Below are 23,161 nucleotides of genomic sequence, written 5' to 3' on the forward strand. Positions count from 1 at the left end.
CTTCTTCTTCTTCTTCTTCTTCTTCTTCTTCTTCTTCTTCTTCTTCTTCTTCTTCTTCTTCTTCTTCTCCTCCTCCTCCTCCTCCTCCTCCTCCTCCTCCTCCTCCTCCTCCTCCTTCTTCTCCTTCTCCCTCCTCCTTCTTCTTCATAGGACTTTCCCAGCTTTTAAAATTCTTGATGATCAAAATTCAGACACTTGGCAACTTGGCTTGTATTTATGACGGTTGCAGCAGCATCTGTGGGTCATGTGATTATCATTTGCAACTTTCCCAGCCGGCTTCCGACAAGCCGAGTCAATGGAGGAAGCCAGATTTGCTTAACGACCACACACTTCACTTAAGAACTGCAGTGATTCACTTAACAACTGTGGCAAGAAAGGTCATAAAATGGGGCAAAACTCACTTAACCACTCTCTTGCTGACCGGTGGAAATTTTGACCTCAATGGCGGTCGAGGACTCCGTGTATTAATCTGCTTATGTAGCACATAACGTCTGTTCCTACTTCATTTGTTGAGAGGGAAGCAGCCTCTTATAATTTGGTACAATAGTAATGACAATTCTCTTTTCTTTTAGAAAAGAAAGATGTGACACAGAGTCTAGAAAACTATACGTCAAAATGCCCGGGAACAATGGAATTCATTACCCTTCCAGATGGCTTAAAGCTCCCTCCTGTGCCATTCACCAAACTTCCTATTGTAAGGTAACTTCTGTTTTCATCCTTTACGTCGTGGTGATATGATATAGTAATGAATCATGTGTCACATAGGCCTCCTTAGAGAGGGTACCAGAGAACGACGTTAGACTGAGGTCAGTGAACTGTTTCAGGACGAATTCAGTTGTGTAAAAAGCAGGTGCCATTCAGAGGAGATTGAAACTTCTGTAAGCAGCAATTGAAACCGCCTCTTGCATTCTGTGGCATTATTGTGTGTCTGTTTGTAGATGTTGCTGCCCCTGTTATCACCGCCTTCTTAACTCAAGTGTTTTTTTGAGGAAGACATTGAAAAATACAAGCTGCTTTAAAGAACAGCGAATGGGTGTAGGGTTGATACTCGGGCCAGTTTTGAAGCACCCTTGTGAATTTTATGTCATTGTTTTTGAACTTCTGTTCTATTCTATTCTATTCTATTCTATTCTATTCTATTCTATTCTATTCTATTCTATTCTATTCTATTCTATTCCATTCCATTCCATTCCATTCCATTCCACTCCACTCCACTCCATATATTCTATTCTATTCTATTCTATTCTATTCTATTCTATTCTATTCTATTCTATTCTATTCTATTCTATTCTATTTCATTCCAATCCAATCCAATCCAATCCAGTCCATATTTTCTATTCTATTCTATTCTATTCTATTCTATTCCAATCCAATCCAATCCATATTTTCTATTCTATTCTGTTCTGTTCTGTTCTATTCCATTCCATTCCATTCCACTCCACTCCACTCCACTCCATATATTCTATTCTATTCTATTCTATTCTATTCTATTCTATTCTATTCTATTCTATTCTATTCTATTCTATTCTTTCTTGTATGGTAGACTATTCTGTAGAAATGCTGTGCTCCTCTTTGGTATTGGGTTTAAATTTATTAAGTACACATTATAGTTTGGGGAATTGTTGCTTAAAACCTTCTAGTTTAGGGGTGTCAAACTCGCAACGTCACGTGACGTGTCGCAACGTATCGCGACTTCTTTGCCATTGCCGGCAATGGGGTGGGCGCAGTTTCGCTATGATACATCTGGCCTGCGGGCCGGCAGTTTGACACCCCTGTCCTAGTTGATCTTCTCTGTTGGATGGGTATCAATAGATGAAGTGTTATAACCGTTAGCTGTAAACTATGATTTTTGTGACATGTTGTGGATGAAAGCTGTAAAACATTCGCTGCAAGTCTATGTACCAGTTAGTTTCTTAATAGAGTGATGTTTACATACGTGTAGCTTTACATTACTTAATCTTACCATTTCCTTCATTTTTAGCCTTCCCCCCCTTCCAACTTTGGAACTTTTTAAAAATAGCACATCTACTTTCTAGTTCTTTATATATAATTATTTTCTTCTCAACCGTGTACTCCATACATGTGACGAAATAGACCAATTTGTGGGAAATCCCAAGCTAGGAATAATTTTGATTGATTATGTGCCATCAGATCAGTGTCCATTGTCACCAATCATATGGGTTTTATTTTCCATGGCCAGCTGTACCCTAACCTGGTCTTTCAGGTCTTCTAATGGCGCACCCATTTCTGCTGAAGTTGCATCTATCCGCTTTGCTGCTAGGCGTCCTATTCTTCCTTTTTTCTGCATTAGAGCCTGCTCCAAAGAGTTAAATCCCAAGTAGAATAATTTGAATCTGGTCATTTGTGCCTTGAGTCTGAACTTTGGTTTGATTTGTTTGGTGATCAGTTGGCTTGTTTTCCTGGTTATCCCATGATACTTTCAGCAGCTTTTTCCAGCTTTAAATTTCAATCTTGTTCTCTTTGGCTTCTTCAAAGTCTAACTTTCGCCTTCGTAGACGGTCACAGGGAATGCCATTGCTTGCACTCTTCCGATCTTTGTGGCTGTAGACATTTGACAGCATCTGAATATCTTCTCCAAGGATTTGTATCAAGCACTAGTCCACAGCATATTTCTGGACTGCTTTTTTCATTACTGTTGATAATTGAAAGACAGAAGCTATCTACTGCTTGAGAACCTTGTCAGTTCTAAGCTTGGTTGTTCTACCTGTTGTCATCAGTTTGGTCTTCTTTTTATTTATTATTTATACAATATTAGACAACACAGTATCAGCAGTTAGAGACCGTCAAATTTCTGGGATTCTATAATCTCCCAGGATTTGAAATAGACACCTAACATTAGAACTGTCATTAAAAAGACACAACAAAGAACATTTTTCTTGCGTTAACTCAGAAAGCTCGGATTGCCCCTGGATCTGCTGATATGGTTTTACAGAGGAATTATTGAGTCTTATCATTTGTGCCTGGTTTGGCACAGGAACCAAACAAGACAGGTACAGACCTCATGGATAGTTAGGACTGCAGAAAAAAACAATTGCAACTAGTCTGCTTTCCATTGAGGACCTGTCTACTGACTGCAGGGGTCAGAAAAAGGGCTGAGAAAATACCTACAGATCCCTCAACATCCTGGACATAACCGTTTCAACCTCCCCTCAAGATGGCGCTCTAGGGCATTGCATGCCAAAACAACTAGACACAAAGGTAGTTTCTTCCCCCATGCCATCGCTCTGCTAAATACCTAACTCCTACAGTATCTTCTACCCAAAGATATTTACCCATGTAGTAGGCTGTATTGCTATTAAACTTGTCATCTTCTCATCCTTCTCATCTCATCTTGCTCACCTCTCATCTTTCCTACTACCTTCTCCTATTGGTATATTATGAGTTATCAATTGTTGCATGATTTATGATTGTATCTTATGATTTATGTTCTATGACTTATCACTTTTTTGTTTGCATGTACACTGAGAGCTTATGCACCGAAGACAAATTCCTTGTGTGTCCAACCTTACTTCTTGTTGTTAGTTGCGAAGTCATGTCCGACCCATCGCGGCCCTATGGACAACGTTCCTCCAGGCCTTCCTGTTCTCTACCATCTTCTGGAGTCCATTGAAGCTCACGCCTCCTGCTTCAGTGACTCCATCCAGCCACCTCATTCTCTGTCGTCCCCTTCTTCTCTTGCCCTCAATCTTTCCCAGCATTAGGCCCTTCTCCAGGGAGTCCTTCCTTCTCCTTAGGTGGCCAAAGGACTTGAGTTTCAACTTCAGGATCTGGCCTTCTAAAGAGCAGTTGGGGTTGATCTCCTCTAGGACTGACCGGTTTGATCGCCTTGCAGTCCAGGGGACTCGCAGGAGTCTTCTCCAGCACCATAGTTCAAAGGCCTCCATTCTTTGGCGCTCAGCCTTTCTTATGGTCTAACTTTCACAGCCATACATTGCAACTGGGAAAACCATGGCCTTGACTATACGTACTTTTGTTGGCAGGGTGATGTCTCTCCTTTTTAGTATGCTGTCTAGATTTGCCATAGCTTTCCTCCCCAGGAGCAAGCGTCTTTTAATTTCTTGGCTGCAGTCCCCATCTGTGGTGATCTTGGAGCCCAGGAAGATAAAATCTGTCACTACCTCCATTTCTTCCCCATTTATTTGCCAGGAATTGAGAGGGCCGGATGCCGTATTCAACTAACCTTACTTATTTGGCCAATAAAGAATCCTGTCCTGTCCTATCCTATCCTATCCTATCCTATCCTATCCTATCCTATCCTATCCTATCCTATCCTATCCTATCCTATCCATTTTATATATTGTTGCTGCCCATTGTAGGTGTCTGCTTGGTTTAATTGGGCAGCTGGAATGTCCTTCCCACTTTTGTTGACCCTGCTGGGAATAATATACAGCTGGTCCTCAACGTACGACTGCACCTGAGCCCAAAATTTCTGTTGTTAAGTGAGACATTTGTTAAGTGACCTTTGCCCCATTTTACGGCATTTCTTGCCATAGTTGTTAAATGAATCGCTTCAGTTGATAAGTTAGTAACCCAGTTGTTAAGCGAATCTGGCTTCCCCAGTGACTTTGCGTGTCAGAAGGTCTCAAAAGGTGGTCACATGACCTTGGGACACATCAAAGGTCATAAACATAAAGCAGTTGCCAAGCGTCTGAATTTTGACCACGCGATCATGGGGATGCTGCAAAGATCGTAAATGTAAAAAAACGATCATAAGTTACATTTTTCGGTATTGTTATAATTTTGAACGGTCAACAAATGAACTGTTGTAAGTCGAGGACTACCTGTAGTCTGGGCATATACTCCTAGGGTTTTCACTCATCCCTCCTATGATGAGGCAGGACGTGGCAGTGAGGACTTAAGTCTTTAAGGTGCCACCGTTTTATTTTAAGCATGCATTTGGTTAGCATTGCTCTGTGTCTCATGTACATTTCTTTGATCTTATTAATAATACTGAAGCTACATTGAATCAATATTTAGTTGTGTTTAGAGTAGATCTTGAAACGTTGCCTTTTAATGAGTCTCAGTCATTTTACTGGATCTGCTTTACATCTGATTACATTCAAGTAACGTTGAAGTAATAGAACGATGCTCTTCTTCATTGTTCTTATGGTTTCCAATTCACTAACGTGCTGTTTCTACTCCGAGTCTGCTGGGAAGTTCTAACCTTGTTATGTATCTTATCATTTTAACATAAAAGCTGTACCCTATCGCTGTTCTTCAATAGGGAATTTATAAAAAATGGGCAAAGAGATCACAGCAAAGGGAAAGAAAAACTATAATTAGCATTTATCGTGTGATAATCCATGCTATTGTATCTGTCATTGTAATTGTCTCTCCTAAATTCGAATTTTGTAGCAGCTCGGCATTAAAAACAACCCCTTGTTCATTGAACAGATCTGTCAAGCTCTTAAACCTCCCTGTTAGCCTTCGACCACAGAAAATGAAAAGTCTGCTGGGTCAGAACATGTCAACGAAAAGTCCCTTTATATATTCTCCAATAATCGCTCACAATCACGGAGAGGAGCAAAGCAAAAAAATAGGTGAGAAGCAGATTCCTTATACTCATTATTTTTACCTTGCATTCTCGTTTTTATATGCAGTATCACTGGGACTGGTTTTCTGGCTTTTATGCTGCAAATTGAACCAAATAGCGATTGCCAATTTTGGGATCAATGTGCTATTTCCTCTTCTTGATTATAAAATTGACAGCTTGGCACAGACCATATCCATCTTTGTCTGTAGGGTATGTTGTTAGCCCACTCTCACAAGAAACGTGATTTACCATATGTAGTGGAAGAATTATAGATTGACTGTTAAGAATTCTTCATAAAAAAACGTGTTCTTTTTATATTTTTAGAAATGCATTTAGACCTTTGCAACAAATTGGTCCTAGATTACTGAAATAAATTAACATTATTTCTAGCCTGCTTATGCCATTCCTTTTAAAACAGGGCAAATTGGTGTGCAGCTGCTATTGTGTCTTGCCAGATTATCTAAATACAGGTGGTGTTCAAACCTCAACTCCAAATTCTGCCATTTCCTTCCAGCCTGTCCTGTCTTGTGCGTAAAAATGCTTTAAACACTTTGTAATTGAGATACCTGCTGATTGGGAAATAGGCTTCCTTTTCTATCTCATTGCCAGAAACGTTCCAAAAATGTGCACAAAAATATATCTAATTATACTTTAAGTGAATTCATAGAGAGATCTGCTGAATTGTTCGTGATCTCTGAGCTTGCTTTCCTGTTTTACAGAGCTTCTACCAGGCTGTGTAAAACCATTAGTGCTTGAGACAGTAAGTTTTGCTGTCTGGTAATACATATAACTGATGCTCCCTTTTTTTTTCTTTGTTCCCATTCAGATTTATTTTCTCTTCCACCTGTGTTTCTTTTGTGGTGTTTTTTTTTGTTGTTGTTTACTTTTTAAATGTTTCTAACAATTTGTAAACTGCTGGAAGTTGGGCAGCATATGCATTTAATAAATTATCATTTTTATTATTATGCCCATTCACTGATAAAGTTATATGGCATATGCTAATTTGCTAACTTGCCCTTATTTCAATGATAGTGATGGTACTTGAGTTCTAGTTTCTCAAAATCCATATGCAGCTTGAGTGGCTGATATTAGCCTGGGTCAGACATTATAACACAGAAGTATTTATTAGTTTCTGCAGTGATTTCAATATTGTATAACTCTCTCTTCCGACATTAATATGAAATTAGGTTTGTTTTCAGTTATTTATATTTATTTTTATACCAAATTGGAAGACTGCCCGTCTCGCTCAAAGAGTGACCCTGGACGGTGTGCAATTAAAATATTTATTAATAGTTGAGTGCCGTATCCTATCCCAAAATAGTTTTTATTATGGTTACTCAGTTAGGCAAAGTCAAAACATAAATGTAGTAACTTGGTTCGTTTCCAGTGAGCCTAGCTACAGTTTTCCCCACTTATGCTTAAATTTACAGCTACAGTAAAGGAAGACAGAACATACACAAGTGTAGGGAATTAGGCAATTTTTTGCAATGGTTACCATTGCTTTATTTGAATGTAGCCATTTTTTGACTTGTAAAATGATTATGGTGGTTTTGAGAATGAGACAGTTACATTATGTGGTTTATACAAGCCATATGGACAGTGTTCACTTCTTAATGTCATAATATGCCATACTGAAGGATATATATATATATAAAAGTTTTCTCTGTCTGTCTGTCTGTCTGTCTGTCTGTCTGTCTGTCTGTCTGTCTGTCTGTCTGTCTGTCTATCTCATCTATCTATTTATCTATCTATCTATCTATCTATCTATCTATCTATCTATCTATCTATCTATCTATCTATCTATCTATCTATCTATCTATTTATCATCTATCTACCTACCTACCTACCTATCGTACATGGCCGCCTAATTCATACATAGGATGCCTCACAAAAATTCCATCATATAAGAAAAAAGAAAAACCCCATTCTATTCCCCAGTGGCAGTCACAACACAATCAAATCAGCCACTTGATCTCTCCATTTCCATTTGTGGTTCCCCAGGCCTGCTGACAAAACCATGTTTCTAGAGCTTTTTGGAAAAACAGCAGGGTAGGGACCAGATGTACCTACGTACCTTGGGGGGGGGGAAGGATGTTCCATAAAGAAGGTCATTTTTCATGGTCCCATCAGATGGCAATCCCTAATTGATGGGACCCATAACATACCTTGCCTCCCTCTTTCCCCCCCCCCCATCCTCCGCGGTGGACCAGGTAGATATAATGGCTTGCCTTTCTCCCTGTAGACATTTCAATTACCAGGCTAAGTAACATCTTCAAAGTATTTGCAGAGAACACCCAAACCCCAACAATGTCATAATATTCCCTAATAGTTATTGTATGAATTTTCAAAACTGTAACCCCTTGGTATATCTAAATACATTGTAGTAAAACAATAGCGTCAAGCGTATAAAGGTTTTCATTCTACCAGTGTTACAAATCTGTGGCTGTGCTTCCTCTTCCCCCATTCAAGTTTCTTCCTAGCCTTTCTGTAATTCATGACAAATGTTAGATTAATGGGCTTCATTTACCCCTTAAAGATAATTTTGATTCTTGGAGCAAAGATGCTAGATGGCATAACATTCATTAGAAATGGCCTTTTCTAGCCTAGATAACAGGTATGTGTTAATGTGTTTCAGTAATGTATCTCCAGTGCGTAAAGTGTGAACAAAACTCACGCTTACCATACATTATGGATGTTTTAGGCCATATGCTGTTTACACTAATATCATTTATTTATTTATTGGCAGAAGTTTGCTAAAGTGAGAGCAGGCCCAAAATAGTTACAAGTGCTTGGAAGGTATTTATTACTATCATTAACCAGAAATCTGCACATTAGCAAAAAAAAAAGACACATTTTCTGTTTCTTATAAAATAAAATCCAAACTTCAAAGTTTTTTTTAATTTAAACTTTAAAATGTAATTGGATAATTGAGGCAATCAAGACATGTTGTTTGACAAAAAGCATAAAAACACTGTCATTATCAAGGAAATGGAATTATGCTGGTTGCAGTTGTACATAAAATAAATGAGAATTATGCGGGTACGTCGATAAATAGGAAGTTATGAGGCAGCCTTTATGTCTATAAATGGCACAGTATAACAACACAGGCTATGACTGGAGATTGAAAGTTTCGAATGTTGCTGAAATGGCAAAGATTTCGGCTTATCTGAAGAACCATTTAAATGAACAATTTTTATCAATATGGAGAAGATGGATTGTTTATATTCAAAAGAAGCATAGAGTGGTAGAATATAACTTAGGTTTTTAGATTTTTTTTATTTTGTTTATTCTTTCTATCTTTTTATGTAGATTAAGATACTTTGTGGAGTTAGAGATATTAGTATTTGCTTACTTATATATGAATATTATCCTGGGATTAGGTTTGGGAAGTCCGGGGGTGGGGTGGGGGGTTCTTATATGTTACTGTGTTTATTATGCTTATCATTGTTTTTTTTATGATGGAAAACAATAAAATTTCTTTGGGGAAAAAACAACAACAACAACACAGGCTATGCATTCAATAGATCCTTCTCCACAAGAACACAATCTCAGCTTCCAAGGAACTTTTTTTATACCTGCCCTTAAGAACAGCTTTGTGAAGATCTTATCTCTTATAAGAGCCGGGGTGGCGCAGTGGTTAGAATGCAGTATTTCAGGCTAATTCTGCTAACTGCCGGCTGCCAGCAGTTCGATTCTCACCGGTTCAAGGTTGACTCAAGTCTTCCTTCCTTCCGAGGTCGGTAAAATGAGGAGCCAGATTGTTGGGAGCAATATGGTGACTCTGTAAACCGCTTAGAGTGGGCTGTAAAAGTATTGTGAAGCGGTATATAAGTCTACGTGCTGTTGTTATATCAGCAGTCCCCAAACTTTCCCAGATCAGCAGCGATGGTGGTGGAGGGTGGTGGTGTCGGGGTGGTGGTGGAGAAGGGCATGGTTTCGCGTGCACAACCTAATCGCATAGCATGCACAAGTGGAGCTTCATGCGCCTGCCCGCTGCTTGCGCGGCCCGGTACCAGTCTGCCGACCAGGGGTTGGGGACCCTTGTCCTATATCAGTGATGGCGAACCTTTTAGAGACCGAGTACCCAAACTGCAACCCAAAATCCACTTATGCATCGTCAGGTGCCGGATGGGTGTGGCCCATTGGCTGGGTGTGGCCAGTTGGGTGGGCGTGGCTTCAGTGGTAACAGCAGACTGGGTGGGACTAAAAAGTTCAATCAATCAATTCCAACTTTGCAAGATCTTTTTTCTTCCCGCGAGAAGTTGAAATTGACTGATTGAACCTTTTTTTTTTTTTTTTGCATACGGCGGCGGAGGCCTAAAGCAAAATGGTTTTATAAAACCCAGATGAAGGCCTAGGACTGGGGCGCCGGCGCCGGTGCCCACAGAGAGGGCTCTGAGTGCCGCCTCTGGCACCCGTGCCATAGGTTCGCCACCACTGTCCTATATGTTGGAATATTATGTGACAATCTAGAGCCATATGTGATTGCAATATCCAAGCTTGCTTAAGTTTGTGTCTTTTCCGGAACACTTAATTTTCTGTTTATTTCTTTCTGTAGATTTTCAATGGGTGCAGGGAGATGTCTGTGAAGTTCAGCTGATGGTGTACAATCCGATGCCCTTTGAACTCCGTGTAGAAAATATGGTATGTTTTGGATCCTATTTCACCCATAAAGCCTAGTTTGGGTTTAGCGACGGGTAGCATTGGCATCAATGGTAGTGANTCCTCAGCCAGCGTGCCTGGCTGAGGAATTCTGGGAGTTGAAGTCCACAACTCATAAAAGGGCCAAGTTTGAAGCCCTCCTGGTTAAGGTGAAATGGGATAGTTCCCTGAAGGGATTCAAAAAGCTGAGGAATCTTCAGAAGGAATGCTTTCTATTGTGTGCGCACACCCCTGGAGCAGCAACTTGGGTTAGAAGTTGCCTCATCCTTGAGTTTGGAACTTTTAAAGGATTTGTATCCTTTAATTTGTAGGATGTGTTTCGCTGCGCAGGCAGTCCTCCACTTACAACAATTCATTTAGTGACCATTAGAAGTTATAATGGCACTGAAAAAGGGGTTGACCATTTTTCTCAACTTACTGCAGCCTCCCCGTGGCCACGTGATTTCCATTCGGATGCTTGGCAACTGGTTCATATTTACGACGGTTGCAGTGTCCCAGGATCACGTGATGACTTTTTTGCAACCTTCTGACATGCCAAGTCAACGGAGGAAGGCGGATTCCCTTAACAACTGCGTTACTAATTTAACAGCTGCAGTGACTCCCTTGACAAATGTGGCAACGCGTGTCATAAAATGGAACAAAACTCACTTAACGCATTTCTCACTTAGCAACATAATAAATTCTGGGCTCAGTTATGATCATAAGTTGAAGACTACCTGTAGTACTGCTGGAAAGAATGCTTGCATTGATGGTTAAAAGAGTGACTATTTAAGTAAATACCAAGCAACGATGTAATTGTTTACATAGTATGTTGTTGTTGTTAGTTGCGAAGTCGTGTCCGACCCATCGCAACCCCATGGACAACGTTCCTCCAGGCCTTCCTGTCCTCTACCATCTTCTGGAGTCCATTGAAGCTCACGCCTACTGCTTCAGTGACTCCATCCAGCCACCTCATTCTCTGTCGTCCCCTTCTTCTATTGCCCTCCATCTTTCCCAGCATTAGGCCCTTCTCCAGTGAGTCCTTCCTTCTCATTAGGTGGCCAAAGTACTTGAGTTTCAACTTCAGGATCTGGCCTTCTAAAGAGCAGTCGGGGTTGATCTCCTCTAGGACTGACCATTTTGATTGCCTTGCAGTCCAGGGGACTCGCAGGAGTCTTCTCCAGCACCCTAGTTCAAAGGCCTCAATTTTTTGGTGCTCAGCCTTTCTTATGGTCCAACTTTCACAGCCATACATTGCAACTGGGAAAACCATGGCCTTGACTATACGTACCTTTGTTGGCAGGGTGATGTCTCTGCTTTTTAGTATGCTGTCTAGATTTGCCATAGCTTTCCTCCCCAGGAGCAAGTGTCTTTTAATTTCTTGGCTGCAGTCCCCACCTGCGGTGATCTTGGAGCCCAGGAAGATAAAATCTGTCACTACCTCCATTTCTTCCCCATCTATTTGCCAGGAATTGAGAGGGACAGATGCCATGATCTTGGTTTTCTTAATCTTGAGTTTCAAGCCAACTTTTGCACTCTCCTTCTTCACCCGCATCAAGAGGCTCTTTAGTTCCTCTTCACGTTCTGCCATTAAGAGTGGTATCATCTGCATATCTTAGGTAACAACCCGTGTCATTAACTTAAACAACTCCAATGATTCACAACAACTGGAGCAAGAAAGGTCGCAAAACTCACAACACAGATGGAACTGCACCTGCACGCTCGCCCACTACACAGCCCAGTTACTAATGGCCCATGGCCCGGAGTTGGCGCCCCTGCTCTAAAACACAAAGGGGCGGTATATAAGTCTAAGGGCTATTGCTAAGGGCTATTGCTATCCAAGGAAAGGATTGTGGGGACACGATAACTGTCTTCTGGTACTTGAGGGGTATAGGGTTTCCTGCCTGAGCAGGGGGTTGGACTAGATGACCTCCAAGGTCCCTTCCAACTATTATTATTATTATTATTATTATTATTATTATTATTATTATTATTATTATTATTATTATTATTATTATTATTATCATCTTTAGTGTGCATATTGCCATAAACATTCTGCTTTACTTTGTCTTTTTTATATGTTTTAAAAATGTACCGTTTTGTCAGCTTTATGAAAATAATATATATGAATAGAATTAGGGAGAAAGGTTTTAACATTAATATGAATTATCCTTTTCCCCACACATCAGAAAGTGGGAAAAAATCCAATAAAACTCTGCAGAAAGATGATGAACGTAAACATTTTCCATACCAAACGACATTGATGATCCTATTTGTGATGTTTATATTGCTTTCCTGAAAGAGGGCATAATCATTTGTCAAATGTCTTTGTACTGTAGAAATAAAATATATTTCTCAAGTCTTCAGTGGACAAGGGATGTGGTTCAGCCTACTGTTAACTGAAATGGCTGGCACGTATTAATATAGTTGTGTTTAAAAGGAACCGCATATTTTTAACCTGTTTGGATCAACACTGAAAAATGCTGTTTTGGCCGCCTCTGGATAGTTAAGGCGTCCTGGACTAACATACCAGACAAATGACGGTCCAGTCTCTTCTTAAAAACCTCCAGTGATGGAGCATCCACAACTTCTGGTGGCAAGCTGTTCCACTGGTTAATTGACCTCACTCTCAGGAAATTTCTCCTTACTTCTAAGTTGTTTCTCTCTTTGATTAGTTTCCATCCATTTGCCTTGCCTTCAGCTGCTTTGGAGAATAGGTTGACCCTTTTTTCTTTGTGACAGCTTCTTGTCCAATTTCAGCCTAAGAAGTCTGGTCCCATACATCCCGTCTCTGTCTTGACCAGCGAGAACGACTACTGGACACCGTCTCGGTCCTGCACCCACCACATAAGTAGGTGCATGAACAAATAGAGAGTCACTGAAAACTATGGTAGTCGGTGTCGTAGGAAGTCTTGACTAAACTCTCACCCTCCGTGATAAACGTAAACATAAAAGTCTTATATTTTCAATTTGGAAAGTGGATTCTGTTTTGCAAACTTCCCTGAGCAGTTTAAAAACACAGAGGGTTGGGTGGCTGTGCAGTTATCCTCAGAATCAAGGTGTACAAGAATGAATGCATGCTGTTAAGAGGTTAAGGTTGAACCCACGTAGGGCCTAGATAATATACTGTTTGAATAATTGAGATTGCTTAGAAAAGGGTTCATAACCAAACTTTCTGACTGTGCTGCTTAATGTGAAGGTATTATATAATACAAGCCTTTTACTGTGATTATTGTAAGATTGGATAATACCTTCTCACTCAGATAACTCTTCTCATCTTTGCAGACAGGATGAACCATAAAATCATAGAATCGTGGAATGAATAGCAATGATCATTTAATCCAACCCTTGCAATGTGCAGGAAAAACAATTAAAGCATCCCTAAGCAGTGGCTGTCCAGCCTCTTCTTCAAAATCTTGAGATAGTAAATCCACAGTCTTCATAGATATATGTTCCATATTTATAACAACAACAATAATAATAATGAATGAAGTTGGAAGGGACCTTGGAGGTCATCTAGTCCAACCCTCTGCTCAGGCAGGAAACCCTATACCATTTCAGACAAATGCGTGTCCAGTCTCTTAAAAACTTCCAGTGTTGGAGCATTCACAGCTTCTGGAGGCAGGTTGTTCCACTTGTTAATTGTTCTAGCTGTCAGGAAATTTCTCCTTAGTTCTAGGTTGCTTCTCTCCTTGATTAGTTTCCATCCGTTGCTTCTTGTCCTGCCTTCAGGCGCTTTGGAGAATAGCTTGACTCCCTCTTCTTTGGGGCAGCCCCTGTGATACTGGAAGACTGCTACCATGTCCCCGCTCGTCCTTCTCTTCATTAAACTAGACATACCCAATTCCAGCAACCGTTCCTTATATGTTTTAGTCTCCAGTCCCCTGATCATCTTTGTTGCTCTTCTCTGTACTCTTTGTAGAGTCTCAACATATTCTAAGAGTACATTGCTGTACCTTCTTATATCAGGTAGTTTTCCCCGATTCATCCTTTTTCTTCTGGGTAAGAATTAGAATACACCTGTTTCACCTTGTAATAAGATCCCCCCCCCCCAAATGTATATGAAACACATAAACACATGTACCTGTACATAGTATTGATACCAGATTTACATTTGAATAAAATCTTACTTTTTTATGCCTTGCAACAAAGCTTTGATATCACAGTTACTAATGTTGGTAGAATTAGCACATCAACAATATGAGTTGCATAAACTAATATGATATTAAAAAGGGATTTGTTTTGGGAAGATGAAACTGACAATGCAGATGCCAGCACTTCAGGGTCTTCTCACAATCATTCCCTTCAGCCAAGTGCTCTACTGGTAATGCACTAAATTATGAGTAATGTACATGAATGGCTTTCTACAAATGTACTCAAGATAACGTACAATAAAATACATCTAATAAGCCCTTAAGATGCAACAGTCAGAAGGAGATTAAGAATAGCGATTACAATTCCTAATAATGCAACTATTCCAATATTTTTAAAGGATAATTTTATTTAGCATATAAGTGTGCAGGTGCCTAATATAATGTCTTACCTTCAGTATGCTTTTTGCTTAACAGAATTACATTGAATTTGCTTTTTACATTCCCAGGGACTGCTGACCAGCGGAGTTGAGTTTGAATCTCTCCCTGCAGCTCTCTCTTTGCCTGCAGAATCTGGCCTCTATCCTGTGACACTGGTCGGTGTTCCTCAGTCCCCAGGCCAGATCAATGTTAACGGTAAAGATTACTAACAGGCTTTTCTCTACCTTGAGAAGTGTAAGCTACTGCAAATTGTTTCGGATTGCGTTGATTTTTTTTTTTTTTTAACGAGGCAAGGATTGTTCTGCTCTAAGTTGATATTATTACTACATCCTAAGTAGCAATGAAAAGGATGGTGTTTTCCTCGCCGTGTTTCAAGAAAATCATTTAGGAAGCTCATAACCCAAAGAATCTGTTCCAAGTTGTCCTTGACCTACAGTAGTGGCCAAAATTGTGGAAACCTTTTGGGAAAAGTGTACAGTAGAAATACCACCTTTGGTTAAGTTTCCACCCATTTTTCTTCTAATTTCTTTATAACTGTAGCCTTGTTCACTTAATAAATATTATTTTACATCGCTTTCTGGGCAACCAGTCAACTCTTTGCACCATGACTTTAATTTTATTATGTTTTACAAGCTCACTCAATGAAAGAACACAAAAAAACCCAACCCACTTGATAGCGATCACATAACACACTGACAAATGTCCTCCTCTCAGCTTCAATACATGACATCAATAACTGAATCCTACTGTGATCTGATTGGCTCATGGCCAAAATAAGATGACACCTGACTGGCTGTCTAAACACTCTTGCTCATTGGCTACAATCAGAGGAAGGAAAGCTACCTGAGATCAACCTAAGCAAGTTGTGCTTCCTTTTTCTGGTTATTTGGCTGTAACCTTTCATAGAATACAGTACAGATAATTGAACAAACTTTGTTGCATTACATTCTTGATTAAATTATCTTTCCATTGATATATAATTTTATGTTACTATTCCCCCAAAAAAGTGATGTTATTAGCCATCAAACCTCAAAAAATACACTTTTCCCAAAAGGTTTCCACAATTTTGGCCACTACTGTATGAGCAAAATTGGGACCGGACTTTCCATTGCTAAGAAGGGCAGTTGTTAAAACGAGTTGCACCTGACTTTACAACCCCTTTTTGCCACCATTATTAAATGCTTCACTGCAGTTGTGAAGTGAACCATGCACTTTATTTGAATTCACTTCCCCCACTGACTTTGCTTGTTGGAAGCTGGTTGGGAAGGGTGCAAATGTCAATCACCGGAGTCTGGGATGCTGCAGCTGTCCTAAACACATGTAAATGACCAGGTGCCTGATTTTGATCATGTGACTGTCAGGATGCAGTGACACCCTCTGGAACGAACTACCCCCCGAGATCCGGATGATTCCGGATCTCCTCACTTTCCGCCGCGCCCTCAAGACATGGCTTTTCCAGCAAGCGGGCCTGACCTAGGGAGGATTTTAGTTAGGGATGATTTTAATATAATTTTAATTACGACACAGCTACTAATTATTTGGCTTTTAATTTGGTCTTAGAGGGGTTTTTATTTTGGTATTTATTAATTTTTTGGTATTTTATTGTTACTTGTTTTTAATATGCTGTGCACCGCCCTGAGTCCTTCGGGAGAAGGGCGGTATATAAATCTAAACAAATAAATAAATAAATTGGTGCTGTACAACAGTACTGCTTTTAAGACACTGTTTTCAGTGCCGTTGTAGCTTCGAACCGTCACTTAAAAAGAACAGGTTGTAGGTAAAGGTCAACCTGCATTCAGGTCCTCATCAAATATAATGACCAAAGAGTATATTCTGGATTACAGATTATGATGAAATGCAGAAAATATTGCGACCCGATCTATGCCTGCCAGACTGATGTGTTATTTGAAATTTAGCTTTTGTAATGTAGTTATTTTTGTTCTGTAGTTTCGGAGCTGGTGCATTTGACATAGTGTTTGAAACAGAATTATTTCAGTCAATTATAAACGGCAGATTAATGAAGAGTGAAAAGAATAGATGTTAGGAATAGATTTCTAGAGCCTTAAAAGCGATGAGCAAACTGCATAATACATATTTTTTGCGGCCCCGTTTTTTATTAATCCCAAACCCACACGTTCAGGGTGCCGAGACCCCATGGCACTATTTGTCAAATTTAGTTTTGGGGTTTTTTGTTTTTGTTTTTGTCAAAATAAGCAAACTGTGTGAAATTGATTTCTGCTCATCTGACAGCCCACAAATGTTGCCTTTGTCACTTTCAGCAGCATCACTATTATGACCCTTCCCAAGGATAGGATAGATGGATAAATTAGACAAATTCAATCTAAACATCTGGCTGACTGTGCACCAACCATAAGAATACTATTAATTACTCATTGGCCATGAAAAAGTTCTTAATCTGCCTTAAAAGGAAAAACTATCTGAGCCACATTTATTAGTGATTTGACCAAGCTATTATATTGACTTGAGAATGAAAATGATTCTGAATTAAATCTTCCTAATTTTTCTGCATTAGCCAATCAAATAGCATGTTTTCATGACAGATTCTAGCTGAGGTTTGAGGTTTCTTAGCTATAATGGTTCTAATGTTTTTAACTGCGAAGTAACCAAACTAGAAATATGTCCAACTGGCACTTAGCCTTTTCAGTCTTCAGTACATTTTTTTACAAAGTAAATAACTCTCTGGTTCTAACAACTATAGCAGATTTCCCGTTTATGCTTGGTGATTGATTGTTTCTGCTCAATCTCTGTCTGATTTCTCGTGGTGACAGGCTATCACACCTCAGTCTTTGGAGTCTTCAGCGATTGCCTTTTGGATAAACTCCCAGGAATAAAGACCTCTGGCTGTACAGTGGAAGTCATCCCATCTTTGCCTAGGTTGCAAATTAGCACTTCGTTACCAAGGTAAGAATTCTGACGGTTGCTTTTTTAAAGTTGGCAAACTTGGAGTACATTTATCGATATCTGCTCTTCGATTAGTAATATCTAGAAAGAGTGCAGAGAAGAGCAACAAAGATAATTAAGGGGCTGGAGGCTAGAACGTATAAAGAACGGTTGCTGGAACTGGGTATGTCTAGTTCAATGAAGAGAAGGACGAGGGGGGACATGATAGCAGTCTTCCAGTATCTCAGGGGCTGCCCCAAAGAAGAGGGAGTCAAGCTATTCTCCAAAGCGCCTGAAGGCAGGACAAGAAGCAACGGATGGAAACTGATCAAGGAGAGAAGCAACCTGGAACTAAGGAGAAACTTCCTGACAGTCAGGACAATTAACCAGTGGAACAACCTGCCTCCAGAAGCAGTGAATGCTCCAACACTGGAAGTTTTTAAGAAGAGGCTGGGCAGCCATTTGTCCGAAATGGTATAGGGTTTCCTGCCTGAGCAGGGGGTTGGACTAGATGACGTCCAAGGCCCCTTCAACTCTATTATTATTATTGTTGTTGTTGCTGTTGTTATTATTATTATTAGCCTACTGGTTGAATGTATATTTTTAAATACAAACGGTTTTTCTTTTAAAAAAAATGAAAATGATTACAAATGATACTTCATCTTAATATTAAAAACAGGTTCGTTTAAATAGCACATTTTCTATTTTTCTTCAACTTCTTTTCTTGCACTTTTTGATTTTTCCTTGATCTTTCTTTTTTTTAACCTTACTTTATATTAGTTGTTGCTAGTTTTTATTTTCTTTAAAAAAAATTTTTAAATAAAAATTATATAAAAAAGGAACAAAAATATCTTAACCTGTCACCTACATGTTAAGAGTTGATAGAGAGTGAAAGTGCCTGAGGGAGAGCTTATTTTCCTCTCAAAGCACATTTTAAATAATGAAATTGTATCTGCCCCAGTGCTGGATTATAAATCAGTTTAAAATGGATGAGTCTTTCACATGCAATACAGTTGAGTCCTGCTATTTTGAGATTAAAAAAAAAAGTTATTTAGAAATTGAACCTGTAGTGATTGCAATGAGAAAAATTATCTTGACCATATCCATGTTTCATGATATGGATTTATGCTCCAAAATTTGGAAGCAAGTTTTGGGGAAATTTTCTCCGCTTGTGTTTTTTTTTTGTATTTTATTATGATTGATATTAATATCCACCCTAAATTGAATATTCAACATAGTTTTCTTTCCAAACTTGTTTGAAACTGTGTTTAGAAAGGGATTCTCAATGGCTAAGGGATTGCAGTTTGTAAAGGAGAGCAGTGTATGTGTGCCTATGTGTATGAGTCTGTGTGTTTGTGTGTGTATATGTACGTGTGTGCATGAGAAATAATAAAAAAAATTACACTGTTCCCTCAGTGAGCGGTTTGATTACAGTCCGTCATATGCGTTTTTGCCTTTTTTGTTAATTTATTTTGGAAGGGTTTTTTTTTCTTTTTTTTTAAAAGTGCTCGTTTCTCTGTGCTAAATTTACCTCAGAAGGATAAGTAATGCCTTAATTTTATCCCAGTTAGTTTTGAGTGTTAACACTTCTGTCAGTTCTCGAGGGCAGAAGTTAACTTTAATTGTATCTTTCTTTAGCATGGTTCAAAACTAAGTTTCATTGAGTTGCTTGCACTTTAGATTCCAAAATAAAATTTTGCCTCCACTTCAAGTTGTACCTCATACAGTCCCAGTTTACAAGTGAGGGAGGTGAAGAATAGTAACAAAGGGGAAGAACAGGAATAGTAGTGCCAAACTGAAAGTTGTGGTTAAACGCTTCTTCTGCCATTAGCGTGATCGTTTTTGGCCCGATCTTTATTTTCTCCATCACCCCCATTTTATTAACAGTGTTCATAAACTTAGGTGACACTGTTTATTAATACTTTAATAACATATAGCGATATCTGAGAGATCCGGTTTGGTGTAGTGGTGAAGGCATCAGACTAGAAACTGGGGGACCCTGAGTTCTGGTCCCACCTTGGGCAAGAAGCCCACTGGATGACCTGGGGCCAGTCACACTCTCTCAGCCCTAGAAAGCAGACAAAGGCAAACCATTTCTGAAAAAAGCTTGCTGAGTAAACTGCAAGGACTTGTCCAGTCTCAGGGAACTGGACACAACTGAATGGAAAGAAAAACTATCTATGAATGTATTGTAAATCAGCAGCCCCCAATTTTTTGGGCACCAGGGACCGGTTCCACGGAGAGGGCGTGGTTTCGCTTGCTGCCTGCATCCCGTGGATGGGGTTTCGCTTGTCTACGCGGCCCAGTTGCTGGCATGCTGCGGACCGGTGGCGGTCCATAGACCGGGGGGGTTGGGGACCCCTGTTGTAAATAATGTATGGATTCATTTTATAACGACGGATGCATTACCCACTGATATTTTCCCACAATTTTTAAAGGTCTGCGCGTACACTTCAACCTTCTTCGGGTGACGAAATTACCACCAGCGTGTCTGTCCAGCTGTACAACGGAGAGACTCAGCCGCTCATCATTAAACTTGAAAATATTGGAACAGAACCTCTGGAGAAGCTGGAGGTTACCTCAAAAATGGTCAACATAAAAGGTTAATTATTCGTGGTTTTCCAACTGCTATAAAATCACTTCCGCTTCCCTCCCCCCCCCGTGTTTTTCTATCAACTGAGCTGATTTGTTTTAGTATTTTATTCTCTCCATTTCCTTTTTCTAATTGGGATTGCATTTCTTTTTTTTTATTATTAAAAGTTTTATAAAAGTTTTACAATATAATTGCATTTCTTACACACTTTCCTAGAAACAGTTGAAGATCATATTCCTTTGGCTACCATGTTGTCAAATATTTATTGTTTGGAGTTTGTTTTCCCATGATAGAACAATTCTGGCAACTGTTCAGAAATCTAAGTTTCTTTGAAATCTATTTTCTCTTAAAAGTCTGTCTTAAGTGATATATACAGTCGGCCTCCTTTTAAGGTGGAGGGGGGAGAAGTATTACATTTTGTCATGACCTCACGTACTTCCACCATGTATTTTATCCCAGTTTCATTTTAAATTGTACTTTATTTCTATTTTATCCTAAATTATATTTTAACTAATTCCATTCTAAATTGTTTTTACTGCATTTTTAGTATAACGTGTGTTTGGAACTCTGCACCTTGATATGGCCTACGGGCTAATCAATAAAGATTATTATTATTGACACCATTCCCCTTGGAGGGGGTGATTTCTCTATTTTGCATGCAATGTATATACTGTGTGGTGTTTTCAGTTAACAATAACCATCATGATGCAGTACGTGATTGGTTTTATTCTTATTAGGAATCTCCAAATGTTCATAGCCAGATCTTACTACATGGGGTTCAAACCCATTAACCTCTCTCTCTCTTGAACTTAAAGAAAAGACACACCATGTAAGATATATAAGACTCCTATGAGTTGCTTATGTTACATTATGCCATGTGGACTAGAAGAGAATAACTTTATTGTCACTTTAAATGTACACTAATTGGCATACATTAAAATGAAATTTCATTACATTCAGCTCTCAGGACTGTAGGTGAACAATTGATGGACTGTAGATCCCATTCTGATAGACTGTATATATGTCTTCCTGAAGAGCACTTTGGTGCTGAACAGCAGAACCTGGATAGTTTCTAAAGTTAATTTATATGTTTTATTTACTTAATAAATTTATATGCCACCCATCTCATGCTTTGCAGTGTGCTGTATGTAGTCATGTAAAGTGCGATTATCCATGAGTTCAGTTCCCCGTATGGTAATGGATTTGAATCTCATAGAATAAGATCTGGCTATATACATTTAATGATTCCTATCAGGATAAAGAAGATTAATTTGTGCCTTTTAAATTACCACAGTTTGAATCCAGTATTCCTTTTCTCACCTTTTCCACAGATTAACAGACATCTTCCTTTGTCTTTAAAAATTAGAATAGCATAGCATAGCATAGCATAGAATAGAATAGAATAGAATAGAATAGAATAGAATAGAATAGAATAGAATAGAATAGAAAAGAAAAATATGGAATGGAATAGAGTAGAGTAGAGTAGAATAGAATAGAATAGAATAGAATAGAATAGAATAGAATAGAATATGACCTTCATATCTTGGATAAATGGAATAGAATAGAATAGAATAGAATAGAATAGAATAGAATAGAATAGAATAGAATAGAATAGAATAGAATAGAATAGAATAGAGATGCAATGGAATGGAATGGAATGGAATAGAATAGAATAGAATAGAATAGAATAGAATAGAATAGAATAGAATAGAATATGATCTTCATATCTTGGATAAATAGAATAGAATAGAATAGAATAGAATAGAATAGAATAGAATAGAATAGAATAGAATAGAATAGAATAGAATAGAATTCTTTATTGGCCAAGTGTGATTGGGCACACAAGGAATTTGTCTCCAGTGCATAAGCTCTCAGTGTACATACAAGCAACGAGTGATAAATCGTGATCATAGTCATAAAATACAATCATCATAAATCATAAGACACAACATTCAGTGATAGTCATAGGATACTAAATAAGCAATCATAAATCACAATAGGATACTAATAAAAGCAAACAACATAAATCATAAGATACAAACAACAAAGTTATAGTCATAAGAAACTAAGGAGATAGATAATAGGAAAGCTGAGAAGGATAATAGTAATACAGCCCCTACTAGGTGGTTTGACCTCCCAGGGTATAAGACAGAGAATTAGTTGTTTAGCAGAGTGATGGCATGGGGGGGGGGGGGAATTGTCCTTATGTCTTGGTATGCAAGGCCCTACAGCAGGGGTAGTCAACCTTGGCTCTTTTATGACTTGTGGACTTCAACTCCCAGAATTCCTGAGCCAGCTTAGCTGGCTCAGGAATTCTGGGAGTTGAAGTCCACGAGTCATAAAAGAGCCAAGGTTGACTACCCCTGCCCTACAGCATCGTCTTGAGAGAAGATGTTGAAACAGTTTATGTCCAGGATGTGAGGGGTCTGTAGATATTTTCATAGCCCTCTATCTTGCTTTCTTGCTAAGGAGCAGTTAGGTGTTTAAATAAATGGCACGCCAGCACTGGGAAATTTTAGCTCTTAATGTAACTATCATTCATGCAGACATAAAGACAAATTTCAATTTGAATACTATATCAGGATGGATTGAAAGCTCCTATTCTTTTCAAGCAGGGAGATTTATCTGCACTAATAAACGTAGTTTTTTAAAATCTCCCAATAGGCAATTTTTACACACGTTTTATTTATTTTATTTATTTATTTATTTGTTTAAATTTTTATCCCGCCCTTCTCCTTACAGACTCAGGGCGGCTGACAGCCTAGTAAAACAGATACAAAGATAAAAACACCCACTTTAAAACCTAATTAAAATGAAATATTTGATGTGGCCTATGTCAATTTAAAATTATTCTTAAAACCCCACTAAAAATTCCCCTAGGCCAATCCCGCTTGTTGGAAGAGCCATGTCTTAAGGGCGCGGCGGAAGGAGGGGAGATCC

General features: G+C 38.9%; 1 protein-coding gene across 1 annotated transcript in view; it reads left to right on the plus strand.

Moving 5' to 3' along the window:
- TRAPPC9 (trafficking protein particle complex 9) overlaps window positions 1-23,161 on the plus strand; it is a 283,369-nt gene that overhangs the window by 39,383 nt on the left and 220,825 nt on the right. The window contains exons 10-15 of the mRNA XM_015820169.1: window positions 573-699; window positions 5,416-5,561; window positions 10,113-10,198; window positions 14,796-14,922; window positions 17,517-17,649; window positions 20,067-20,230. Coding sequence (XP_015675655.1) covers window positions 573-699; window positions 5,416-5,561; window positions 10,113-10,198; window positions 14,796-14,922; window positions 17,517-17,649; window positions 20,067-20,230 — 783 coding nt within the window. The remainder of the gene's footprint in view (window positions 1-572; window positions 700-5,415; window positions 5,562-10,112; window positions 10,199-14,795; window positions 14,923-17,516; window positions 17,650-20,066; window positions 20,231-23,161) is intronic.

The sequence above is a fragment of the Protobothrops mucrosquamatus genome, unplaced genomic scaffold (genome assembly GCF_001527695.2).
Source record: "Protobothrops mucrosquamatus isolate PMUCROS unplaced genomic scaffold, P.Mucros_1.0 scaffold1079, whole genome shotgun sequence".
NCBI lineage: Eukaryota > Metazoa > Chordata > Lepidosauria > Squamata > Viperidae > Protobothrops > Protobothrops mucrosquamatus.